This window comes from Myotis lucifugus, unplaced genomic scaffold (assembly GCF_000147115.1).
Source record: "Myotis lucifugus unplaced genomic scaffold, Myoluc2.0 scaffold_96, whole genome shotgun sequence".
Taxonomy (NCBI): domain Eukaryota; kingdom Metazoa; phylum Chordata; class Mammalia; order Chiroptera; family Vespertilionidae; genus Myotis; species Myotis lucifugus.
In genome coordinates, this window is record NW_005871144.1 from 179,776 (window position 1) to 206,213 (window position 26,438).

The 26,438-nt window shown below is 37.2% G+C and overlaps 1 protein-coding gene across 3 annotated transcripts; it reads right to left on the bottom strand.

Annotated features, from left to right (window-relative positions):
* Window positions 1-2,351: 2,351 nt before the first annotated feature.
* UBE2J1 (ubiquitin conjugating enzyme E2 J1) lies at window positions 2,352-25,963 on the bottom strand. 3 transcript variants are annotated; one of them, XM_006091793.3, is made up of 8 exons: window positions 25,817-25,962; window positions 20,613-20,686; window positions 19,388-19,519; window positions 16,710-16,794; window positions 16,330-16,435; window positions 12,818-12,947; window positions 11,386-11,505; window positions 2,352-5,255 (listed from the first exon to the last, which is right to left on the bottom strand). In XM_006091793.3, exons 1-8 carry the CDS (start codon window positions 25,824-25,826, stop codon window positions 4,977-4,979), a joined length of 936 nt encoding a protein of 311 aa, XP_006091855.1. In that variant the 5' UTR covers window positions 25,827-25,962; the 3' UTR covers window positions 2,352-4,976. The 3 variants fall into 3 exon arrangements, with proteins under 3 accessions (XP_006091855.1, XP_014313897.1, XP_023612271.1); XM_014458411.2 differs by lacking the exon at window positions 19,388-19,519 and having other exon boundaries at window positions 25,817-25,963; XM_023756503.1 differs by lacking the exon at window positions 11,386-11,505 and having other exon boundaries at window positions 25,817-25,963.
* Between the last annotated feature and the right edge of the window lie 475 nt (window positions 25,964-26,438).

A 26,438-nucleotide genomic window follows, 5' to 3' on the forward strand; every position in this document is an offset into this window, starting at 1 on the left:
TTTGCCTCGCTGGATTTGCCGATGCTGGACATCTCTATATGTAAAAGCCTAAGCGACCGGAACGCCAGAATGACTGGAATGACCAGAATGACTGGTCGCTATGACATGCACTGACCACCAGGGAGCAGACGCTCAACGCAGGAGCTGCCCTCTGGTGGTCAGTGCGCTCCCACAGCCAACTTCTCACAGCTGGCTAACCTCCCCTGGTCCCTTTCTGCGGCAGGCCAACCTCCAGCGGTCCCTTCCCCGGCCCGGCAGGCCCCAGTCGGCCCTGATCACCAGCCACACCTAAGGACACTACCCGTGCATGAATTTCGTGCACCGGGCCTCTAGTTTCATATAAATGGAATCATACAATATGTAGCCATTTGTGGCTGGCTTCACACACTTAGCATAACGTTTTCAAGATTTATCCATGTTGTAACATATATATGACTTCATTTTTATTACCAAATAATAATCCACTGTATAGATATAGCACATTGTTTATCCATTCATCAGTTGATGGGCATTTGAGTTTCCAGTTTGGGGCTCTTAATAATAATGCTGCTATGAAAATTAACATACAAGTTTGTGAGAAGATGTTTTCATTTCTCCTGTATATTAGAATTGCTGTGTTAATGGTAACTCTATGTTTAACTTTTTGAGGAATTGTAGCTGTACCACTTTACATTCCTACCAACAACGTGTGAGAGCTCCAGCCTCACCGACACCCTTTTTGATTCACAGTGAGTGTGAAGTGCTAGCTCACTGTGGTTTTGATGTGTATTTTCCTAGTGACTAATGAGCATCTCTTCACGTAGTTTTGACGTGTGTGCATCTTCTTTGTACAACTGTCTATTCAAATATTTTGCAATTTTTAAATCAGATTGAGTTATGAGTTCTTTAAATATTCTAGATACAAGTCCCTTATCAGATATATTATCTGCAAATATTTTCTCCCACTCTGTGTTCTTTTCACTTTCTAAATAATTTTTAAAACAGAAAAGTTCTATTTTGAGAAAATATAATTTACCTCTTTTCCTTTGGTTGTATGTGCTTTCAATCTCCTAAGAAACCACTGCCTAACCCATGGTCACAAAGATATAGTTTTCTTCTAAAAACTTTCTAGTTTTCACTCTGACATTAAGGTCTCAGATTCATTTTGAGTTAATTTTTGTATGTGGTGTGAGGCAGTGGCTATATAGCTTTGTTCATTTCTCTCAGGACAGAGAGCTGGCCCGTGGCTCAGGCTCAGAACTGTGGGACAGCCCCATTAGCATTTGCTGAGTTAGATTAGGCCACAGAGCTAGGTGGGCCTCTGGCCACACATAGCCTTTTGTCCTACACATGAAGGGTTTGAGCCTGTAAGAGCAATGGAGATGGGACTTAGGTCTGCGCACTGGCTGCAGTGTCAGGAATGGGGCAAGAGTGGAGACCTGGTAGAAGTTACTGCACTGATTCAGAGGAGATGATGGCTAATTAGGGAAAGCAGTGAGCATGAGGTGAAAAGATGGGAGAAAATATTCAAGGACATAAAATGGACAGAAGACCAGATGACATAAAGAATACAACCTTTGGTCAAACAAGGTATGAATAAAGTCACTGGTTTTATTGAGCAGTTCAAACTAGTTCTGAAGGCAACTGTTAAAGAGTTCCAAACAGTTTTTGAGCAATGTACAGCCTCCCACAGGCTTTCATAGTGTACGTTAATGTACACATTATTGCTAAGTCAGGTTCACTAAATGCATTTGCCTTTCATATACTTATTTGCATGTAATAAAACAATATAGGCTTTTCAGTACTTCAGCCTAGGTTTCTGCTCAATTAAGTCTAAATGTATGAGGTTTGCTTATTTACTGACTAGATGCCCGGTGCAAGACATTCATGCACTCCGGGTGGTGGGGGGAGGGGAGTTCCTCAGCCTAGCCTGTGCCCTTCCGCAGTCTGGGAGCCCTTGGGGGATGTCTGACTGACAGCTTAGGGAGCTGGCCTAAGCTGCAGTTGGACATCCTTAGTACTGCTGCGGAGGCGGGAGAGGCTCCTGGCTGATGGAGGTGGCTTCTGGCTGAGCAGCACTCCCCCTGTGGGAGTGCACTAACCACCAGGGAGCAGCTCCTGTGTTGAGTATCTGCCCCCTGTTGGTCAGTGCACATCATAGAAACCGGTCATTCCACCGTTCTGTCGATTTGCATATTACCTTTTTATTATATAGGATTCTGGTCTATAAAAATGGGAGGTCTCAAAATGCCAGAAAGTTTATTCATAGCTTAAAATAACAAAAAGATTTCTTATCCTCCTGAAATAGAAATTGTATATTTCCATAGTCAAAATAATGAAATTTTAAAGGATTTAAAAAAAATAGTCGAGAATTTTGATGAAATTCATTTATTTCAGAATAAAAACAATCAGCAGCATGAAAATGTAAAGTGCTACACAAAAGCCCCACAATACATAAAATCTGAAAGGTTTCATTTGTTTAAACAGTTACAGGTGAAACAGACATTATATATCTCTTCAAGCATGCTAATTTGAACTACCTTAGTATATAGCCATGTGCTATGCTGGCCAAAGAAAAAGTCACTGAGTTACATAAATCTGAAGACTGGGGAAAGAATGAGTCCCAAGCCTTTACCTGCCAGATCATGCATCTGGTTATGCTGTAAGTAAAGGGTTAAAGTGGGGCTTTAAAAATAAGTTTATTGAAGAGGCCCATCAGTGGAGTGTGAATTAAAATGGCCCCAAAGATCAATTTTGCTCATGAACTCCACAATGGAGGCCAGACTGACAACTTAAGGATTTTTAAGTAACATATTTAAGCTGAAAGGAGAGCATAAAGGATGTCACTTTTAGATACGTGTATCAGGTGTTAAAAATAAATCCTAACACAAAGAAGGTGGTCTGCCAATTGACACGAGGGAAGAGAAGCTAATCAGCATAAAAGGATCTGCACAATGTAAAATTTCTTGGCTTAGTCAATTTGAAAGTATAGGTACTTCCTATATCCCATGGAAACATGCAAGATCACATAGCTCCAGAGGCTGGCTCAAGGAATGACTGAGAGGAAACGGAGGGAAGACTGTTTCTAGCATATGATTCATCCCCACATAGGCTGAGCGCGCAGGGATTTCCACCTCTGGTGATAACATTACCTGGCTTTCCAGGGTCAGTGACTGTTAGGAGACCACTGATGACTGAACCAATATTTTTAATATCTTATGTTCTAAACCAAGACTTCAGAATGCATTTTCTTGTGGCAATAAAGTTCTAAAATGGTAACCTATAGTTTTCCTAACATATGAGGTCTTCATAAAGACCTTGGGCTTTTTAGACCTTACCACCTTCATTGTAGATATAACAGAAACTGTAAACACTTTTAAAATGCTCATTTATTAAAGTTTAATACAATTATGTATTATACCATAGTATACAATATACTCTTAATTTAAATGCAGACCTAAAGGAAAAATGGCTATTAAGAGAGACACAGAAATTGTGTGACACTTATAGAACCAAAGTCCCATAACAGAAGTAAAAATTAAATTTGCCTTTAAAATCATTTTACAAATTGTTTCTATCATGCCCATAATTTCAGTTAGTTAAAACCACATAAGGACTTTATGGATACCATCCCCCAAATTATTCAAGATACATTATGGACTAACTTTTTGTGTGGACTAGTCTAGAACCTAAACACATTTACAACATTGAAGTGTAAAAAAAAATAACTTATAAATGCATCTTTAGAGCATAACCTATTTGAAAGCTGGGGACTGCCTGTATTTAAAAATTAAATCTTCACTAATAATGCTCTCAAGAGTGCCTTCAATGCTGCTACTGAACATGCTGAACGAAGGCAATGTTTCTCTGTAATGATGTTTTCGCTAGGCATTACGATGGTCAAAGTGTCTACTAGAGTCTGTGGAGCTAACTAGCACTATGTTATATATTGATTTTGCGCGGAAAATTACTTCTTGGGCTTTGGGTAAGGTGTACAATTCCAAGTAAAGGTTTTTCTAATTTCTACCACTATTGCTTGGGCCCTGAGCTTTTCTATTAATATGGTACAAGAAATAGTATAACATTATGCATATTCCAGAATAATTAAATTTATAGTGATTACAAAGGTAGGCATATATACACCTCAGAAGATATACAATTCAAAGCAGATTAAACATTCAAATCTTAAGATACTCTCACTTAACTTCTAGAATAAAACCAAGTGATTTCCTGGCTTGAACCAACCCTCCCTTCCTTCCTTCCTTCCTTCCTTCCTTCCTTCCTTCCTTCCTTCCTTCCTTCCTTCCAACAAAAATCTATGGAGGATTGTTTTCTTTCTTTCTTTTAAATATTAGGTGCTCTTTGGAGAGAATGGAATAACAACATATCAAAGTGGTTACAAAGCATTATTCCCTCTTCAAGTAAAATCCAATAACCAAGATGTAACCTCATTTCCTCATAAATGTTTGACTGAAATAGTAACTTTCACTGACAATGTTTAGGACATAAAGTGTATCACAGAATGGGTAATCCCAATGTTTCCCATGAAGTAAGCTTTTGGAGGGGTTTTACTTTGCCTTTTTAACTCTTATCCCTCTATCATTCTACATAAGTAGAAACAGAGTACTGAATAAATTATATTAACTACTAATACTCATTGGAACTTAAAAACACCATCTTTTATCCAAAAATTTAAAAGGGCTATACAGAAACTATCACAAATTTACATAAAAAGAAGCTGAAGCATGAGAAATAACATATTATTTCCCTGTAAAGCAGGCTATATAATGAGACAAGGGACTTCACTTCCAGTCCCTTAAACTAAGCAGGACACAGTCTGAATGACTAGGTATAGTTTTACTGAATTTATAAGGATTAAAAAAAAGGAATGCAGGGTAAATACAAAATAAAATTTTTGTAAACAATTCTTAGACTATACCCAATGAAGAATGTTTAATGAAGCAGTTGAGTCACAGCTCTTAAGACACAAAACAGTATTACAACTCAAAATCAAATATGTACTCATTGGCTAGATATATTCGTCGGAATATGAGCGCTGCCAGTGCCAAAGTCAAGATGACAATCAGTACAGCAGATCCGCCATGATCAGTGTGGTTGTCTCTGGGCTGCAGGCCCTGGATGACATCTGGTGAACTGGACGACCTTCTTTGACTCTGCTGCTGGGCCCTGCGCTGTCGAGGACTCATGGAGGTATTCTTAGCTACAGGTGGGGCAGGTGGTTGAAGGGATTCTCCTGAGGGGTTCTGGACTGCATACTAGAAAATTTTAAGAAATTTTATTTGAAATTGGCAAAGAATATTTATACATTACCTATTATCTATTCAAGAGTATAAAGAATCATAGAGCACTAAACACGATTGAGGGCAAAACTACCAAGAATTATCTAATTGTTGAGACTATTACCCTTTTGAGTAAGCCAGCAATATTACATATTCCAATTACTCAACAAATGGAAGAGGCATTTACTAGAAAAAATAAGACAAAGACAGAGTTAACCCATATTCTCCATAGACAGCTTTCTATACTCTCTCAGCTGTAACTCCAACAGAATTTGCTAGGCATTTGTAACCTCCCTTCTTTAGGAGAGTCAAGGAGAGAAGCAATTTGATTTCCACTTTCTGCTTGAAAATTTGCCATTCTAAATGGCAAAAAAGACAACCCTCGACAATGTGCCTCTTTAAATATTATCTGACTATGTCAACATGCTTCCATCAACAATCATAGAACATGGAAAATAATTTCAAACCATATGTTCTTCACAGCAATATTGTTGTAAAAATTAGGTGTGGTTTTCCAACCAGGCTTATCCTTTCTCACAATTCTTGTCAAATGAATTGAACACACGTCTAGAAGAACCCTTTAATGCATGTTTGAATTGTGTTACTTTATGTGATATCAAGAGTTCCTTAGGTATGTGCTGAGAAAAATGTGGAGGTAGTTGTGGGAGATTCGATGTACCTTCTACTTTGGTACACTAGTTGCTCCTCATAAAGTACTGGATGTCAAATGCTTTCTATCTTTACCGACTGCTGCATCAAAGCATAACCACAATGTGGTACCAACTGAGTCAAAATCTTAATTATAGCTTGTAGACAAGAAAGCTCTTTAATATGAATTCCATTTTATTTCTATAGATACTTTAACTCTACCTGTAACAACCCAGTGGCCTTTAATTCTCTTATTGAAAACAAGTATATACTGCTTATATTAGTGTCCATACACATTCTTTCAAATAAAAAAGAATGCATATTTTATTCAGAATAACTTTAAAAACTGAGCAAATATAAAATATTTTAAATACGTTCCATCAGAGAAAAACTTAATATTTAGAAGAAAAAAGAACTGAATAATGTAACTCAAATACTTTTTTAGAAAGGTACAAGGATGGGCTTTGTGCTGGCAACAGCTATAAACATTAGGGGGAAAAATTGCTCATCTCAGTTACCTGCAGAAGAAATTACATTTTAAATCTGACATTCATCTCAGCACTAAAAGGCTTAAATAATCTATATTTCTTAAAACTATCCTTTGGAAGCACTCAAACGTAGTGACGCATAACACAGCAGTAGAAAAGAACTACTGAATTTGAGTTAAAAATATGTTAGTACTAATAGTGAATTAAACTGCATGAACTTGGACTTCCATACTCCAGGACTCCCAGATATAATCTGCTCACTGAAGAGAGCAGATACACCAGTGATTGCGAACCTATGACACGCGTATCAGAGGTGACACGCAAACTCATTTTTTTGGTTGATATTTCTTTGTTAAATGGCATTTAAATATATAAAATAAATATCAAAAATATGTCTTTGTTTTACTATGGTTGCAAATATCAAAAAATTTCTATATGTGACACGGCACCAGAGTTAAGTTAGGGTTTTTCAAAATGCTGACACGCCGAGCTCAAAAGGTTCACCATCATTGAGATACACAAAGCTGCAGCATTTTATGAGGTCTTACATTGTCCTAGTCGTCATGTAGTGACTTAATAATACTCCGTGAGTTGAACTGAGTTACAGTTGCCAATAAAACATTCTATTTGAAATCTGCCATTCTTTCAATTGCTCAGGCAAGATAAAAGTACTAAAGCAGTGGTTCTCAACCTGTGGGTCGCGACCCCTTTGGGGGTCGAACAACCCTTTCACAGGGGTCGCCTAAGACCATCGAAAAACACATATATAATTACATATTGTTTTTGTGATTAATCACTATGCTTTAATTATTTTCAATTTGTAACAATGAAAATACATGCTGCATATCAGATATTTACATTACGATTCATAACAGTAGCAAAATTAGTTATGAAGTAGCAACAAAAATAATTTTATGGTTGGGAGTCACCACAACATGAGGAACTGTATTAAAGGGTCGCGGCATTAGGAAGGTTGAGAACCACTGCACTAAAGGCTTATAAAGGAAGATGGGTTGTTAAGGAAAATAAAAAACATGAGATCCTATCAATCCGGAAAGTAGCACAAGAGATTGGCTCAGCTTAAAGGTTTTATTTTATACTAGAGGCCCGGTGCACAAATTCGTGCACCAGAGGGGTCCCTCGGCCTGGCTTCCGGGATCAGCCAAAACTGGCTCTCTGACATCCCCCAAGGGGTCCCGGATTGCGAGAGGGCACAGGCCAGGCCGGGGGACCCCACTGGTGCACGATCGGGGCCAGGGAGGGATGCAGGAGGTTGGCCAGCCAGGAAGGAACTGCAGGAGGGCTCCAAGGTGTGTCCGGCCTGTCTCACTCAATCCTGATCAGCCAGACCCCAGCAGCACGCTAACCTACTGGTCAGAGTGTCTGCCTCCCGGTAGTCAGTGCACGTCATAGTGAGTGGTTGGGCGGCCTTAGCATATCATTAGCATATTACACTTTGGTTGAACGGAAGATCGAACGACTGGACACTTAGCATATTAGGCTTTTATTATATAGATATGTTATTATTTTCCATTAGTTTGAGGGGAAAACATTTTACCTGACTAAAATAGACATGGGCATTGTACCTGCCCATATACCTGACTAAATAGAAAACCTTATCATTATTAGGAAAGCTCTACCACTTTGTAAACATGTGACCCTAAACAAGTCATTTAATCTCAGCTCCCACATCTGTGCAATGAGGCTAATATCCAATTCAGCAGTTGTGAGGATTAAACAGGATATGATATAAAGTGCTTAGGATAAACAATTGCTTAGTAAATATTAGTTATTATTAACATCATTACTATTAATATATTCCTTTGGAGATACCAGATTTAGGCTTAAAAAAAGTCATGACTTAGAATAGCTGTTTGGACCTTTATACGTATGATTAATATAGTTAGAACAACAATCCCTTAAAACACTGACTTTAGGTCATATTTTAGTACATGTACTTAATGGAAATATTTATATAGATATACTATTTTAATTAGGTTCTATATTTTCTGTTACATTTTAGATAATAACTGACTAAAAGCTAGTGCTACAGTGTTATAAATTTCTAAAATTTCTATTTAAAATAATCACATCAAGGAAAAACTGTAACCTGATCCTGAGAACCTAGTTTATTTAGAGTTGAAGAACTAATTGGACTAAATTTTTGCAGTTCATATTGAACTGCCAGATGGAGAATCAAGTGGACTTTAGCATTTTCAAAATGCTTTAAGATTGGTGGTAGGACTTCTAAATCCTTGCTGTTTGCCTAAACTTGTTCAAACATATATCACAGAATAGTTTCCATCTTCTGAAGCAACCATTTCTAGAAAGGTGGACGAATGTGATGTTTTATTTAATTTAATTAAATTCAAATATTTTTTAAAAAGCACAGGCACAGATAAATCACATACATTTTTCTATAATAACCTGGAATAATCATCATATGAAGAGTTTTGTGTTTGCTCTTTACTACAAACTGGAATGGCTTATTCAGAACCTCAATCTTTTGGAAAAGGGAAAAATTTGACAGACTGGAAGAACATAAAACTACTATCAGTATTTTTCCTATTTCTACATGGCTAAAAAATCTTCATGAACAAGCAACAGATGGCCTAATGCTATCTGCTGTATTTAGACTTTCGGCAATCCCTCACCCCCTCAAAGCTAAAAACAGCTTATCTGGAATTTGATGTGTAACATCTCAGTGAATTATATTACACTTGCATGTAAAGCAGCCACCTGAGCCAAAACCAGGTTTCAGTTACCTCCATAGTAATCAAATTATATAATCACACTGAGATTTGTATGTAAATGTAATTAAAAGCTTAACTCACAAATTGTAGACAATTTATTGCTTGTATTTTAACCAGAATTGGTATCTATGAATTAAGTCTAAGTTTTATGTACTTTAAAATAAAAATGAAAAAAAAACAATTGTACTTATAACATTATTTATGCTAATTTACTTAAAACTTCTTGATTTCTTTACCTGTACTCCTAGATTTCCAAGTACTAATCCTAAAATTTGTTTATTTAATCAACAACTATATATTTACCACCTACTATATACATGGCACTATGCTAGGCTTTGCGGACACAATCCTGATCCTCAAGGAACTTATTCCAATTGTAATTTATTTTATAATTAACTATTGTCAGATAGACAATAATTTATTTTACAATTGGAACTTATTCCAATTGTAATTTATTTTATAATTAACTATTGTCAGATAGACAATAATTAATTATAAAATAAATTACAATTGGAATAAGTATAACTAGAATATGCAACAGGGAAACTTGACACAGATTTAAAATAAACTAAAGATAAATGTAAACACATCATAAATATTAGGAGATTGTCCTTATAGGTGAAACAAAGATTACCACCTTCCTCTCTGTATAATAGGATGTGGGTTGTTGTTTTTTCTTTTCGTTGTTGTTAATCCTCATCAGAGGATATTTCTTCCATTGATTTTTAGAGAGTGGAAGGGAGGAAAGGAGGGAGGGAGGGAGAGAGAGAGTGAGAGAAACATTGATGTGAGAGAGATACATTGGCTGCCGCCCACACCTGCCCTGACAGGGGTGGGGATTGAACTTGCAACCCAGGTACATGCCCTTGACCAGGAGTGGAGCCCACTGACCCTTTGGTGCTTAGGCCAATGCTCTAACCACTGAGAACACTAGCCAGGGCTTTTTTTTTTTTTTTTACTAAAAAACTATTTATGCAATAAAGAAAACAATTTCAATTTTGAAGATGAAAAAACATACACTGACTAAATAAATTCATTATATTCCTCTACAATTTATAAAATCACATGGAGATCATGTAAAAACAATTTAACTCTCAACATACATTTTTTTCTTGTAGTACTTCCTTCTCCAGTCCTCCAAGTAGTTCTTCCTTCCAAGCAGCCTCTTCCCTGCTTTCTCCAATCTACTTCTCTGCCATCTCACTCTCCATAGGAGAGAGCCACTCAACACTATTTAGTCACACTTTTCAGTAAGTTATTCCTGAATAAAGGGTAAATCTGATTTGCCCAGTTTCTATTCTAATTTTCCTCACCCTCTAAAACCTCTGAAAACTGGAGGGATAATAGAGATTTGGCTACTCCATCAAACAACCTGTTACCAAAAAAAAAAACAAAAAAAAAAAAAAAAAAACCACTCAAAAGACGGTTCATCTTACTTATATAAAGTCCCCATAATCCTAATTATTTAGCAACAATTCAGTCACACATTTTCTTAATCAGTTTCTCTAATGACATAAGCCCTCCTACCCCCCGCCCCAAATTTAGAAAATAGATCAGGGCACAACTAACAACAGCCATAGCATTCAATATTTTGTTCAATAATTATTTATTGGACACTAACTATGCATAAGGCAGCACTGTCCAGTAGAACTTTGTGCAATGATGATAATGTTCGATATCTGTGCTGTCCAATATGGTAGCCATTAGGAAAGAAGGCCCCAGCCAGCAGCCAATATAGAAGGCCCTGATCAGCCCTAATCACCGGCCAGGCCTAGGGACACTACCCGCGCACGAATTTCATGCACCAGGCCTCTAGTTCAAATATATATTTAGATAGCCACATTGGCTAGTAGCTACTACATTGGACAGAGCAGGTCTAAGGTAAATCTTTTGCTCCAAAGACAGCCTATTTAGAAAGTGGTTAATGTATGTATATTGCTTCATTCTGACTGTAGCACTATATTAAAACTAACTTTTCAGAGAAATCATAGAATTCTAGACGGACAATAGAACTTAAAATTATTTAGCCTAACCCCATTTAACAAAAAAAGAAAGCCCAGAAAGTATGAATAACTTGCTCAAGAAAACAAAATTCATTAGAGGGAGAGCTGGGCTAGTATCCAAAATAATCAGATATTTCCTCTAGGGATCTTCATTCCTATTGCAAATAATGATAATGGTATAGAAATATACATATGTAAAAGACAAAAACCATACCGATGTACTGGCTGTAGCACCCTGGAATGTGGTAGGCATATTGTCCTGTAAATCATTTAGTGAAAAAGGGTGGTTTAAGTCCGACTCAGCAATAGTCTTTCCAGATGAATTGACTTCTGCCTATAAAACAGGTAACACCCAAGAGCGGTATTATAAAAGGGAATATACAAACCAACCCACAACCTACCTAAATTCCCTTTCTTAGATTTATTTTAATTGGTACTTTAATGTCAATATCAATCAGTTAAGTGTTGAGAACTCATGTGTCCAACACTATGCTAGATATTACAGAAAGATCCACAGACATTCCCTGTTCAGGGAGATGTTACTTGGTGAGAGACAAAACTAACACCCATGGTTCACAATCCACAATTTCAAAAATCTCTAAACACTGAAGTATTTTGTAATTTTCAGGCAAGGCCTGACATGTGAGGCTATTAACAGTCTTTATTCCACATTGGTGTAGATATTCCCAGGTTTGCTGATGAAATATTTATGAATTTGATTATGGGGTACTGCCCCAGGTCTCAATGAGTGTTAATATATAATATATGTTTGATATTTTCTAAAATCTGAAATTCTGAAGTAGAAAACACATCTGGCCCTAAGATTTTCAGAGAAGCAATTTTATATACAATAGGAATCTTCAGAAGGAAGAATTGTAACCAACACTTATTAAGCACCTCCTCTTTCAGGCACAATAAAACAGAAAGAAAAATTTCTCCAAAAACTGGACCTTAGAAGGACAGACAGGATGTAGAGAAGTAGAGAAGAGGGACAGGTAACATGTTGCTTAATGCAGGCTGACATTATTTTATGGAGCTAATTAAACTATAGAAGTATTTATATGTTTGGGTAAAATATATGTGGAAAAAAAGGTTATAAGGGAGATATGCCAAAATAATAGCAGCACTTATTTTGGGGGGCTGGGATTATATAATTGTTATTTTCTAACTGCTTATCTATATTTTCTATAATAATAGCTAACACTTATTAAGCACCAGGGACAGTTCTAAATGCAATACATTAAAGTTAAGTATTAACTCACTTAATCCTCGTAAGAATCCCACAAGACAATTACCATACTGTTAATATTTACAGGTGAGTAAAAAGCATGAAGTGTCTAAGTAATGTGTCTGATGTCCTACTACTACTAAGCAGCAAAGCTGGGACTTGAACCCTGGCATTGTATACTAGAGTCCAAACATTTTTTTTTTATTGTCTACAGTTTTACATGTCTCCTTTTTCCCCAATTGACAGCCCCCCCACAGAGTCCACACTTTTAACCACTAATTGTAATGCCTTTGTGAATGTATTAGTTTTGTGATAAAATTATTTGTAAAAACATTATTGCACTAGAACTAAATTACTTTATTTCTGAAAGTAAATAAAAGGGCTACAAAATTTAAATTTATTTATCAATTTAGAGTACCTTAAAACTGATTTGTCTAGCCAGTTCCTTGGCTTCTTGGTCAGCCTTGCTTGAATCACTTCCAGATTTTAAAGGCAGCAGGACATCCTTCATGGTGCAGCCACATGCCTCACAACAGAAATCTTGTGATCTGGTAGGAAATAATTTTTTTGATGAGTACAAATCAAATAGTGAATATTAACTCAAGACATTAAAACAATGAGTGATTAAATTTAAAAGAAAAGAACACCAGATAATTCCATATCACATTTATCTACATGTAAAATAGACAATTATAGTTATGAGACATACACGCAAGTTAGGTTGATATAAAAATTTCACGTCAATTATATCTCAATATTTTAAAAATCTAACATTAAACTACGGATTTAGATTTCATTATTTTCCTAATATACTCTCTAAAGAAAACTAAGCTATAGATTTATATGACAAAAAATATAAACTGTTTAACTACCTGTCCTCAAAATCACATATAACAAGCCTATGTTAAGCCTGTGAAAAAGTACACTAAAAAGCTCAAATTATTTTTAGCAGAAACATATATAAAGAAGCCAATTAAAAATAGAATTTATAGCCCAGCCGGTGTAGCTCAGTAGTTGAGCATTGACCTATGAACTGGGAGGTCATGGTTCGATTCCCAGCCAGGGCACATGCCTGGGTTTCGGGCTCAATCCCCAGTAAGGGGCGTGCAGGAGGCAGCCGATCAATGATTCTCTCTCATCATTGATGTTTCTATCTCTCTCCCTTCCTCTCTGAAATCAATAAAAATATATATTTTAAAAAAAAATAGAATTTACAGGTATTTCCAGGGGAATAAAAACCTCACAAATCCTATTAATCTAAATAGCAGTACAACTTGAAAAGCAAAAAAACTTGTGGAAAATCCAGACTGAAATTTATCACTGATTATATTAGGTAGATACTTAATCTGTTAACTAGACTTTCTTAAGATTTCTTTGTTTTTCTATGTTTTCATTTCCTCCTCTGTATTCCAGATATAGCCAAAAAGTGCCTAAAACTCACAAGAGTGCTGAGGATTTATATGACCAGAAATAAGTATGTTATGTATATTATATAAAAATATGTATTATTACATTGCTGAACTTCCTTTTAAAAACTGTATTACTATAGCCCGGCTGGTGTGGCTCAATGGTTGAGTGTCAACCCAGGAACCAAAAAGTTACCAGTTGGATTCCTGTTCAGGGCACATGCCCAGGATGCGGACTAGATTCCTAGTAGGGGGCATGAAGGAGGCAGCCAAGCGATGATATTTGTCTCTCATCGATGTTTCTATCTCTATGTCTCTCCCTTCCTCTCTCTAAAAATCAATAAGACCATATTTTTAAAAAACTATTTTACTGTACATCTAGGTCAATGTAATAAAATCCTTAGGTCTTGAAGAACATGGTACTTAAATTTATTGAACAGCTTCATGAAAATAAAATATATGTCAAAGTACTATTAATATAGTATTTATTGATGAATATATTTTTTTTTGTTTCACCAGAAGCGGCACTGCTATCCATCCTTTAGAGCAGCAATTGCCAACTTTTCAGCCTCACGGACCAACAGTTGGCAACCGCTGCTTTAGAGAATCAATTATATCCCAAAATCTGCCTTAAAATGTGTCCACTTTTTTTATTTATATTTTTTAATTGATTTCAGAGAGGAAAGTACAAGGAGAAAGAAACACAAATGATGAGAATCACTCATCAGCTGCCTCGTGCACGCCTTCTCCTGGGGATCGAACCTGAAAGCCAGGCATGTGACTTGACTGGGAATGGAACCATGACCTCCTGGTTTACAGGTTGATGCTCAACTACTGAGCCACATCAGCCTGGCAAAATGTGTCCACTTTAAAAAATATATTTTTTTTAATTGATTCAGAGAGAAAGGAAGAGGGAGAGAGAGAAACATCAATGATGAGAGAGAATCATTGATCGGCTGCCTCCTGCGCACCCCACACTGGGGATCAAGCCCACAACCTGGGCATGTGCCCTGACCGGGAAAAGAACCATGACCTCCAGGTTCATAGGTCGATGGTCAACCACTGAGCCACATTGGCTGGGCATAAACTGTGTCCACTTTTAACTGAGAAGTCAGATGAAAATTAAAGGAAAATGTTTATTTTGAATATATTAGTCTATCCAGAAAAATAGTAATTTACCATGGTTAAATGCAAAATCTGGTTTTTAAAAAGCCTCTAATACAGACTAAGAACCTAGAATATAAACACTAACAAGTCTAGAACAAAAAAAAACTAATTCTTTTTTTTATCTGTACATGAACTAGATAAAAGTATCAAGACAGAAAGCCAATATAAAAAAATCAAACAAATGTCATGTATTCAAAGTACGTATTATAATTTGTGAATAGTAGCTGCAAGTAAGGTATATGCCCAGAACTTGAGAATAAGATTTAAAAAGATACCAAGGAGTCTTCCAAATCTTCCAAACACTAAAATCTCTCTGATTTAACAAACATGTGTAGAGGGCCTATTCCGGGCTGTACCAGAGTAAGATATACTATAGGTGGGCAAAAGTAGGTTTATAGTTGTTCGTATGAAAAATAATACAATAATTAATAAATAATAATACAAAAACAAACTTCCACATCCTTACAACTGTAAACCTACTTTTGCCCACCCCTGTATAATTTAATTCATAAAATATGTTTGAAGAGTGGTAGGCAGCCAAGTCCAGAACAAGAAAATGATCAAGACTGGCCAGCATGGTTCAGTGGTTGAACCAGGAGGTTACGGTTCAATTCCCAGTCAAAGCACATGCCCAGGTTGTGGGCATGATCCCCAGTAGGGGGCATACAGGAGGCAGCAATCAATGATTCTCTCTCATCATTGATATTTCTATCTCTCCCTCTTCCTTCCTCTCTGAAATAAATATATATTTTTTTAAAAAATGATCAAAATCTAGAATTAGTCTTAGCACTACTCAAAGAAGAGAATACTCTAAATCTAATAACTAATCCGGGTTATATAGACAGAATGTACCTGGGAAAAACAGAAAGCAATACCAATGGGAAATGACAACTTAATAAAATCTCATTTTCTTTTTCCAGATCATTTATTGAGCCACTTGCTATGAGCCAGGTACTATAGATACAAACATGGAAAAGTGGATTTCCTTCAGCTCTTAAGAAGTTTTTAATCTTGTGAAAAGCTACATAAAAAAATGGCTCTGGTTCTTTTCCATAAAAAAATGGCTCTAGTTCTTTTCCATCTTTATTACTGTCTAAGTGGAGATGAATGACCTGTCCTATTTTATAGGAGAAGATATCTCCCACTGTAGGTTGATATTAACTACTTTCTATAATCAATTCTTTAGACTCAGGTAAACACTGAGTAAACTGGTACAAATGAATTTCTAAAATAGCAAAACTAAGGCTAGAACCTATAGTAAAGGTAACTCACAAAGTAAGAGGCAGAGCCTGTTTCCTAATAGCCATTTTCCAGAATAATATTTGGGTCTTAACAAAGAATGAAATGCAAAACTTACTTTTTGGCAAGTGCTCTTCTTTCCTCGGGTGTGTAATCTAGAGAACCTATGGCTCCTTCTCCTTTTGTTGGCATAAACCCAATGATGGCTAACAATGCTGTTCTTACTGAAATAAAAAGTAAACATCAATCTAAATTGCTTTGTAAAAGGAACCGGGTTTACTCTGAAAAGAGAAAAAAAGACAGTCTTTCACTGAAGAGGTACAGGTAGGAGGGTTGTAGTAAAATGATGGCCAAAATCTAGACAAGAAAAAGCATTTTTATTATTTATTAAATAATGAAATTATCAAAAACAGCTTCAATCTCAAGAAGGTATTATACTTTATAATTATGAATTGACTACAGTTATATAAGATATATTCACTTTAAATTAGTACTCACTACTCCATGAAGGCTGCCAAGTTTCAGGATGATGTCCTGAGATGCTCAAACAGATTTTCTTGCCTACTTCAAATCGTCCATTAGCCTTAGGAATAAATAAGGCATTTAAAATTTTTAGATGTGTTTAATGTTTTAGACTTTATAAGTATAAATATTTTACATATAAATAAATCTTAAAGATAATTTTTAAAAAATGTAATCTCTAAGGGGATACAGATTTTTGTCCTCTAATTGACACTCCACAAATATTTGTTGGATTCTAAGTGAATAATATAAACTGTTTTTAGAAGTTGAAGCACTTTTTTGAAATTGAATTATACAACTGAAATCTAAATAACTGATAAAGATGTCCTGATGTCCTCCTATGTGCCTAGTATTCTAGGCTCTGTGAAGAATCTAAAATAGAAGACGTACAGAGACTGGGATAAAACGTAAGGATTTGATATCATCTTCTAGATATGGGTGAGGAAGGCTCTGAGGTGGGAGTGATTTTCAGAATGATGATACAATTTCATAAGAGAGGAACACAAAGTAGAAAGATCAGAGATAATTTCAGCTTTGGACATGAATCTATTTTCTTGGGAGAAGAGCTATTGATGTCCAGCAGGCAGGCAGAATTATAGACATGGTGATAGCAGAAGAGGATATACATCTTTGGTACCTGACTTTAGAGAGGTGATTACTAAAGCCATTTCATAGAAAAACGGAACAGTTGAAGTCTGAACTTGTAGAATATCCATACTTAGGGAAAGGGGAAGGAGAAGAGGCATGAATTAGAATATATGTTTCATATGGTCAGAGAATTTGACTTATTCTCTGTCGCACCCACAGAGTGAATGACATGTGTTTAGTGATTATTTGTTGAATGAAGGTTGGAAAAGAGAGGAACCTTTTCAAAAGAGAGGAAGTGAACCAGAAAAAGCAAATATTGAAAACCAGGAGGATACGACTGATTCTCAGCCACTGTGCTAAATATGAACGATACCATTGGTTAACTCTTGAAATATTTCAATATTTCTGTACCTACTGGTGAAAAGCTGCTACTCCAACTACCCACCCCCACCAGTTTCCCCATGCACCAGCCCCTCCCCATAGACCACTTGGCTCTCACCATGATCTAGCAAACAAAAGTGACTCCTAACACATTGGGCCCCTCCAACACCCTGCTTCAACCCTACTGCCAGCATTACTGAGTCTAAATATCATCTAATATTTGTTAAGCAACTTCTATATATGAGGAACTTTATAAAGTGTGATTATATTTACCATATACAACCCTTTTGACAGATGAGAAAACTAAATTTCAAAGAGACTATGTAACCTGCCTGTGGTGTAACAGAAATAGCACTGGTCAGAATCCAGGTCTAGTGGCTCTAAACTAATGCTCTTTTCACTACACCAAATATAGGTAAAAAGCACCATTAACTTGGTATTTATTAATTAGTACCTTTTCTTTCACTATTTGCTATCCCGTGAGCGTCAGGTTTAACTTAGATGGATTAGGATAAAGACTGAGAAGAGACAGTGGGATTTCTCAAACTGGTCTTTGAGATTAGTGCTGTGAGCGTGTGTGGGAACCAGACTGCAGCAAGCCAAGCTAGAGTAAAGATGCCTTGAAGGCTAGCAAAGAAAAAACAGAACAACACATAGAGTAGTGAGCAGAGATAAAGAAAGGTGTTTATGTTTAGTTTTTGCTTTTTTTTCAAGGTTGGGGGTAATCAAACACACTTGTAAATAAAAGGAAATGAGGGAAGGAAAGCTTAACAATTAAGAGAGGAATTTACTGTTGGAACATGTCTCAGGAAAAAAAAGAAAAAATTAATCATTTTGCTTCACATGGAGATAAAATATGTGGATGCAGAAAGAAATTCTAAGGTATAAGTAATAATATAGCAATCATTTATTGAGGACTCTGTCACTTCTATTTTAAGAGCTACACATGAAAAATGAGAGTTTAAATGGAGATGATGTGATTAAGAGGTACAATAACATTAACAATCCTTTACTGAGTACTTAGCATGTGCCAGATACTGTGCCTAGCACTTTGCATACATTAATTCACTGAATTCTAACAACCATACTATGGTAATTATACATTCATTAGCATTAAGAATTCCTATAACCCTGGCCCGGTAGCTCAGTTGGTTACAGCATCATCCCAATATGCTAAGGTTGGTGTTCAATTCCCTGTCAGGGCACATATAAGAATAAATCAATGAATGCATAAATAAGTGGAACAATATATCTTTCTCCCCCCCTCTCTCTCAACAATAAATAAAAATAAATAATTCCTATAAATTAAAAATTTTTTTGGGGGGGGGGAATTATAGTACCAAGGCCTGGTTCCCAAAAGCAGCCACTTTACTTCTTTTTTAAAACCTTTTTTTAAAATAATTTTTTTGGAGAGAGGGAGAGAGAGAAACATTGATGTGAGAGCAAAACATCAATCCGCTGCCTCCTGCACGCCCCCTACCAGGGATAGAGCCCACAACCCGGGCATGTGCCCTGACTGGGAATCGAACTGGTAAGCTTTCAGTACACAGGACAATGACCAACCAACTGAGACACACCGGCCAGGGCCTACTTTATTTCTTAATATAAATGAGTATGTTGACCATATTTTGCAGCCACCATGAAGAGTTAAACCACAAGCATTTCAAAAAGCCAAGAATCCTTACCGTTAGAAGAATAATGCTTGGTGGTTTCATGGGATACTCTGGTGGTAGTACTATTCGTCCATGATAAACTCCTCCATCAAAATCAGAATCTGGGGGCCCTCTAACTGTGAAGTGCCATTCAAAAAGATTATCCTGAACAAAAAACAATAACCAACAAGACCATGGATGGAACTGGAGAGCATTATGCTAAGTGAAATAAGCCAGTCAATGAAGGAAAAATACCACATGATCTCACTCATTCATGGATAATAAAGACCATTATAAACTTTTGAACAATAATAGATACAGAGGCAGAGCTGCCTCAAACTGATTGTCAAACTGCAGCGGGAAGGCCAGGGATGGTTGGGGGGCAGGAGGGAGGTGGGTAAGAGATCAACCGAAGGACTTGTATGCATGCATATAAGCATAACCAATGGACATAAGACACTGGGGGGTAGGGGAGGCCAGGGGATTGTCAAGGGCGGGGGGGGGGGGGAGAAGGACACATATGTAATACCCTTTGTAATACTTTAAGCAATAATAAAAAAAAAATAACCAACAAGACATCAGTAATATTAAAGTTTGACCATTTTAATTAAATGACTATTAGAAATATTATTGGGTGAGAAAAAGGGTCAACTGTATAATCAAATAATTAATAAAAATTTGGATTATTTTAACAATCTTTTAAAATTAACCCTTAAAGATACCTAAACACTTACTTATGAGGTTAATAATATTAATACATATGCTAACAACATCTTAGTTACCAAGTACTTTACATTTTGCAAACTGTGCATACATTATTACATTTTATTCTCACTATTACCATGGAAACCAGACTAAGCATATTTAAAAACCCTCCTTTTACAGATAAGAAGACGAAGAGAGTTAGAGATGTTTATACAAAAAGCCCAAACTAGCTGCAGAGATCCCTCAAGGGGCCAGGTCTTCCAAACTGTAAAAAGTGTTGGGTTCTTTCCACTTCCCCTCCCTCATATTCAAGACCTAAAACCAATTTAGCATCTGAGACCCATTCTATAGAGGCCAGAAATCTGCTTCTTGTAAAATGTCTGATTCTGAATGGCTAATGGGAAATTAGCCATTCAGGAAATACTCGGAGTAAAATATACTAATAAACCACATCACACACATCTGTAATGAATCAAAGCAATGAAAAAACAATTTTAAGGAATTTGTTTAAAATATTAAAATCCATATGTAGAAGATGGAGACAGAAACTAACCTCCAAAGGTTGTGCATGATAATGATCTGTTGGATCTTTCAATTCTGCCGCTTCTTTCATTAAACGTTTAACAGCTAAAATAAAATTCATAAGATAAAGACATTTAAAATATACTCTACCAAGTGATTAAGTCAGAGTTACAACCTAATGAAAAAGTTTCTACTTTAACAAAACATGTATAGAGAGGACTGGCTCCACTGAGTGTATGATAAAGTTTTAATTAGGATAATAGTAATCATTGGAGGAGGAGAGGAAATGGTAGGTAGGCATTAGGAGAGTTATGTATTAAATATACAGGTAAGTCTGATAGAGACACTTCTTATTTAATAAGTACTTATATATACTTCCTATGTGATAGCACTCAAACAGTCCTCAAAACATTGCTATGAGGTAGAAAATCCCTATTTTCCAGACTAAGAAACTTTTCACGGTCACACAACTAGTAAATGACAGCTGAAATTCCAACACAGACAGTACAACTCTACCATGCTAAAATGTCTATATTAACAAAAAAAATGTGCCCTCTGGAACTCATGCTCATGAACAGTAACCCCTTCCCCCCATTTTTTTAACCTCTTGGGACTTTCCACCCAATATCTTGTATTAACTTAATGGGACTGTCTCCAGAGGTCACTTTATTCCATAGCCCTAATTGATTTCCTTTTTTGAAATGATTCTTCACTTCAATTAAAACTTATAACTAATATCTGAAAGAAAGATAATAGGAATTAGGCAAGTGAGTATAAATAGGCAGAGGAAACAATAAAAGTAAAATGTGTGGAGGCATTGGATGGAAAGTTATCAGAAGAGATTAAGAATCAACTCCCACACAATATTATAATGCAGTATGTATCATGTCTTTTGCATAAAATTTCATTTTAGCCCTGGCCTTTGTGGCTCATTTGGTTGGAGCATCATCCTGTGCACCAAAGAGTCATGGATTTGATTCCCAGTCAGGGTAGATATCCAGGTTGTGAGTTCAATCCTTGGTCGGGGTATATCTGGGAGGCAAATGATTGATGTTTCTCACATCAATATTTCGCTCTCTCTCTCCTCCTCCCTCACCTTTCTTCTCCCTTTGAAAACAATAAAAACATGTCCTTGGGTAAGGATTAAAAAAAAAAAAAGTTCTTAAGTCACTATCTTATTCCATAATAATAATTACTTATTTTTTGTATTTATTTTTGGTTTTTGTTTGTTAATCCTCACCCAGGGATATTTTTCCACTGATTTTTTAGAGAGTGTGGAAGGAAGGGGAAGAGACATTCACATGACCAGATGGGCCTGAGGATCGTGCACCAAGGGACGTTCCCTTGACCGGGAAATGAACCTGAGATCCTTCAGTCCAAAGGCTGATGCTCTAACCACTGAGAATGTGGCTAAGGCCCATAATAACATTCTTTTCCATCCCCTACTCTGAACTAGGCCCCTGTGGGAAGAGACTTTGTTCACTTGATCATCAAATTACTAAACTCATACTAGATGCTATATCTATAACCAAAATAAAATAATTTCTGTTATCAAGGAGCTTATAGTCTGAGGGGGAATACAAAACAGCATAATAAATGCTGTATTAGAAACATGTACATATTGAAACACTCTTCCCGGAAGTTCTAGACACCCCACTTCTCTCTACTCCAGACCTTCCTACATACTGGTTCCTCAACTTGCAATGCTGCTCCCACCCCTATCCTCCAACTCATCATCTAGACTGGTTCCCACCAAACCTTTAAGTAACTTCCTCAGGGAGGTGTCTGTGACACCTTCCCTTGTCCAACCATGAGGCCAGATAAAAAATCCCTGAGGAGTTCTGGGAATTATCAAGCTATTATCAAGTTAATTAGTTTGGCTGCTGTAAGCAATCAAAGATGCCAAGAAGACTGTTTTTCCTTCATTCCTTAACAGCTAGCTGAATAATGGCTAAATTGACAAGGTCAGATTTTATGTCATTTCAGTTAGAGAGAAGAAAATAAACACCCAATAGTACCTGGATATTAGGAGAGATATATGAAAGGATCAGAAATGCTACAACAACGCATTTAAAGGAACAATCAATCATTTGCTTAATAACTAAATATGTTGCTTTTATTAGTTCATAGGCCACATAGGCACATACCATGTGAAAGCTAAAGCCACACAGTCAAATAGAAAGTGAGGTTAGTCTAGTGTTTTCATAATCTATTTTTTCTGAAATAGCATATATTATCAATGCCTTAGTGAAAAAGAGCATTGACTCTGGAATTAGAACTGGATTAAAATACTGGCTCTGATTTCTTAGGCCTTAATCATTGGACAAGTCAATCTTATTCTGCTTCAATGTTTACATCTGTCAAATGGGAGTCAACAATTTCTTCACATATTTCTTCTTGCCTTTTCACCCATCCCTTTTCCCCAGATCACAAGTTATTAAGGTCAGAAATAAATTGGAATATAAGGTGCTCTCAATTCTGTTTCAAAATCAGGCCTTGAGCATATGTAGTTGGCCACATGACATGGCTAAATGGCTCCCAAGGAGAAATGTCACTGCTATAGAATAGTCAAGATTCAAAGTACTGACTGGCAACTAAGGCTAGAGCATAGTCTGTCACTCCTAATACTCCATCTCTTGCCACCTCTTGGCTACAGAGAAAAGTTTTCCCCCATCTGCTCCTCTCTTATCTCTTTGCAAGATTATTCAATTCTCCTATCATGGTGAGATAAGATGTTCCAGAAAAGGGAAGGGGGATGGCTTGGCTGCTTTTGTTCTTTCTTTTCATGGAGGCCACATGATCACTCTGGATCCAAGCTCTAGGCTCCATAGGCCTAGGCATTCGCATTCTGCACATGCCCAACTAACTCACTGGGTTTATTTTGTGGTTTGGAGACAAAGCTCCAGCTAAGGGGATCTTTTACAGGTTACTGTCTCTCATGCATCTATTTATTTTAGAAAGCAAATATCCTGATATCATCAATCTCCAAAGCATGGGTAAAATGGAAAAGAGGCACGTGTATTGAGGATGTAAACCCAATGTCATGCTCCCCAATCGCCTCTTCCTGTTCCCATATGAAGGCACGTAGCAAATATTTAAGGACTAATGTTTCTGCCCAGAAAGACCCTATAAATGTATCCATTCAATAAACATTTAAAGAATACATATCTGAGCAATGGGAAAAGAAGAATGACCAGGACTTGCCTCTTGCCTTCAAAGAGTTCACAGTGAGAAAGACATGAAAACAATTACAAACACTGACCAAGTATATACAAATATAGGGACCACCTTAGACTGCCTACAGGAGCTGGACAAGACTGAACCTTAAAGAAGCCTAAACAATTACTAGGACTTTCACACAGATTAAAGGGAGGATATTCCAAGCAGAGGTTCCAAGAGGGACCAAGGCATATAGGTGAGAAGAGCTGTTCTATCTGGAGACACTCGGGCAAATGGATAGATGGTGAAAATGCAAAGGAGCATAGGAGTGGTAGCAGTTCAGGCTGGTGAGAAAAGCAAACATCAAATCATGAGCAGCCCTATAGGCCAAGCAAAACAATTTACTTTGCATTGTATCCACAACTATCAGTAAGCTACTGAAAACTTCTCAATTTGAATAGTGATCTAATCAGGTTTTATTTTGTTTTGTTTTAATTGATCTGGTGGCAGTAGTGACTGGTTAGATATATGTGTGTTTGCATGTATTGGCACCCATGCTCAAATGCCTGTGTGTGAGAGAGTTTTAGGGTAGGGGGTAAAGAAGTAGACCATGAGATCAAAGATCACTCCCCTGGACACTTGGGTGCTGTCAATCCCTGGGATAAGGAATATTAAGGTGAGGTGCAAGTTTGGGGGAGGAGAGAAAACTGATAAGTTTGGTGTTTATACTATTAGATATTTTTTTGGTCTGTGGGAAATTTGGATGAAGATATTAAATCACCAGTAAGTTGTATTTATCTGCAGCCTAGGAGAAGGATCTGAACTGAACATTAAAGCTTGAGAATGATCAGCATGGAGGTGCAGTTGACGCCAAGGGCATGGACAGGATAACGCCTAGGTTTCTGATAGAGGCCGTACCAGTCTCTTATACATACATCAGTCACCTGCTGAACATGCCCGTCAGCCCCTACTGAAGAAAGCTGCCACAGGAGGTTCTTTACACATCGGTCTTCCTATTTTGTACTCTGACACCTTACTACCTTAGCCAGAGCAGACCCAAAAAAGAATCAGGGAGCTTGATCCAGAGGCAACTACTGATAGGCTAGTCAGAGGACTTAGGAGGTGGCCCCACACAAGTCCATTCATAAAGAAACGTTTTCCCACCTATAAAATGAACAAACTTACTATCCACAGGTTAGCACACTGGCCCTTAACCAGTTATCTATATTGTCTCAATTGTCCTATCATACTTCTAAGACAACTAACTCCACGTGAGAGAGAAAAAGGATTATATCTATTGCAGTGTTCTTAACCACTTCCTTTCACATAGGCATTACTCTAAAAATATCCCAGGACTGAGAATTAAACAAAGGAAGAACGTACTTTCATTAAGCCTCCTAGCATTTTCAGTAAGTCCCCTATCTCAGTAAATTCACCTTCTCCATGAACTCTAAATGATCCACACAATAACCACAACAAAAAGATGTTTGTTTGTTTGTTTGTTTGTTTTTAAAAAATCCTGTCTAGAACAGTGACATCACCGTTGAGAAAATGAAACAAAAAAGAGGAAGCAGTTTATTACACAGCTAGAAGCATGCTGGGCCCAAACTCAAGCCTGCTGGCAATAGGTCCTATTCTCTGGAAATGGACAAAATTCTGGAGAGTATTAAATGCTTACCATCCTCTCAGGGATGATGACCTATACAACTGGGCAATCTGACAACAATCTCCATCCCAAACTGCACTGTCGTCTCTGGACATTTCACAAAGCACCTCGGTGCCCTAAGGAACCTGGTACCATGTGACCAAGGAGTCACCAGGCGTTTTTACCCCTCCCCCCGTTTTATATAATCCACCACAGCCTTAAGATCTTAACCATCTAAGCTTAACATGAAGCTTTCTTCCCCTCTCCCTTGGACCTTCCTTCCCCCCTCCTGACATCCTTAAGAGGCGGGTGGAGCAGGGAAGCTGTCAACCCGCAGCAATGGGACTGCGCCACAGCCTGCATCAGGCTTTTCAGGGCTCCGGGCCCCGCCCCCGCGTGTTGCGGCCCATTCTGCATACGTATTTGCTCACCTAAGAACATTTCTTCGCTTGGCAGCACCCAAGTTACCAAAGCTCTGTTCAATCACTATCCTCACCCTTTTCTGGAGTCTTTGCAAATCCTTAAGTATTTTTGGAAGAAAAAAACGAAACAAAACAGAAAGCAGTAAGGGTTGGTCAAACAAACCATTCCTGATATTGTTAAGATGACCATTTAGATCATCCGAACTGATCATTTAGATAATCTGAATTTTCTCCCTCCTGACAAAATTATCACGGTAGGGCCCTAACCGGTTTGGCTCAGTTAGAGCGTCGGCCTGCGGACTCAAGGGTCCCGGGTTCGATTCCGGTCAAGGGCATGTACCTTGGTTGCGGGCACATCCCCAGTGGGGGGGGTGCAGGGGGCAGCTGGTGGATGTTTCTCTCTCATCGATGATTCTAACTCTCTATCCCTCTCCCTTCCTCTCTGTAAAAAAAAAAAATCAATAAAATATATTTTTTTAAAATTGTCACGGTACAGAGAGAATAAATACTATTTTATTAATTGGGGACTCCATTTCAAAAGCCAGAGGAGCCGGCGGCTAATAATAATTAACAAGTCCGGCGCAGGGCCGAGCAGAGACAGTCGGGCGGGCTGCATCACACGGCATCATCT

Coding starts and splice junctions, on each gene's coding strand:
- UBE2J1 (XM_006091793.3), bottom strand. Junction 19,520..20,612: donor ATCATGCACAACCTTTGGAG/GTTAGTTTCTGT, acceptor TTTTTTGTTCAG/GATAATCTTTTTGAATGGCA. Junction 16,436..16,709: donor TTGGCAGCCTTCATGGAGTA/GTGAGTACTAAT, acceptor TTTTTATTTCAG/TAAGAACAGCATTGTTAGCC.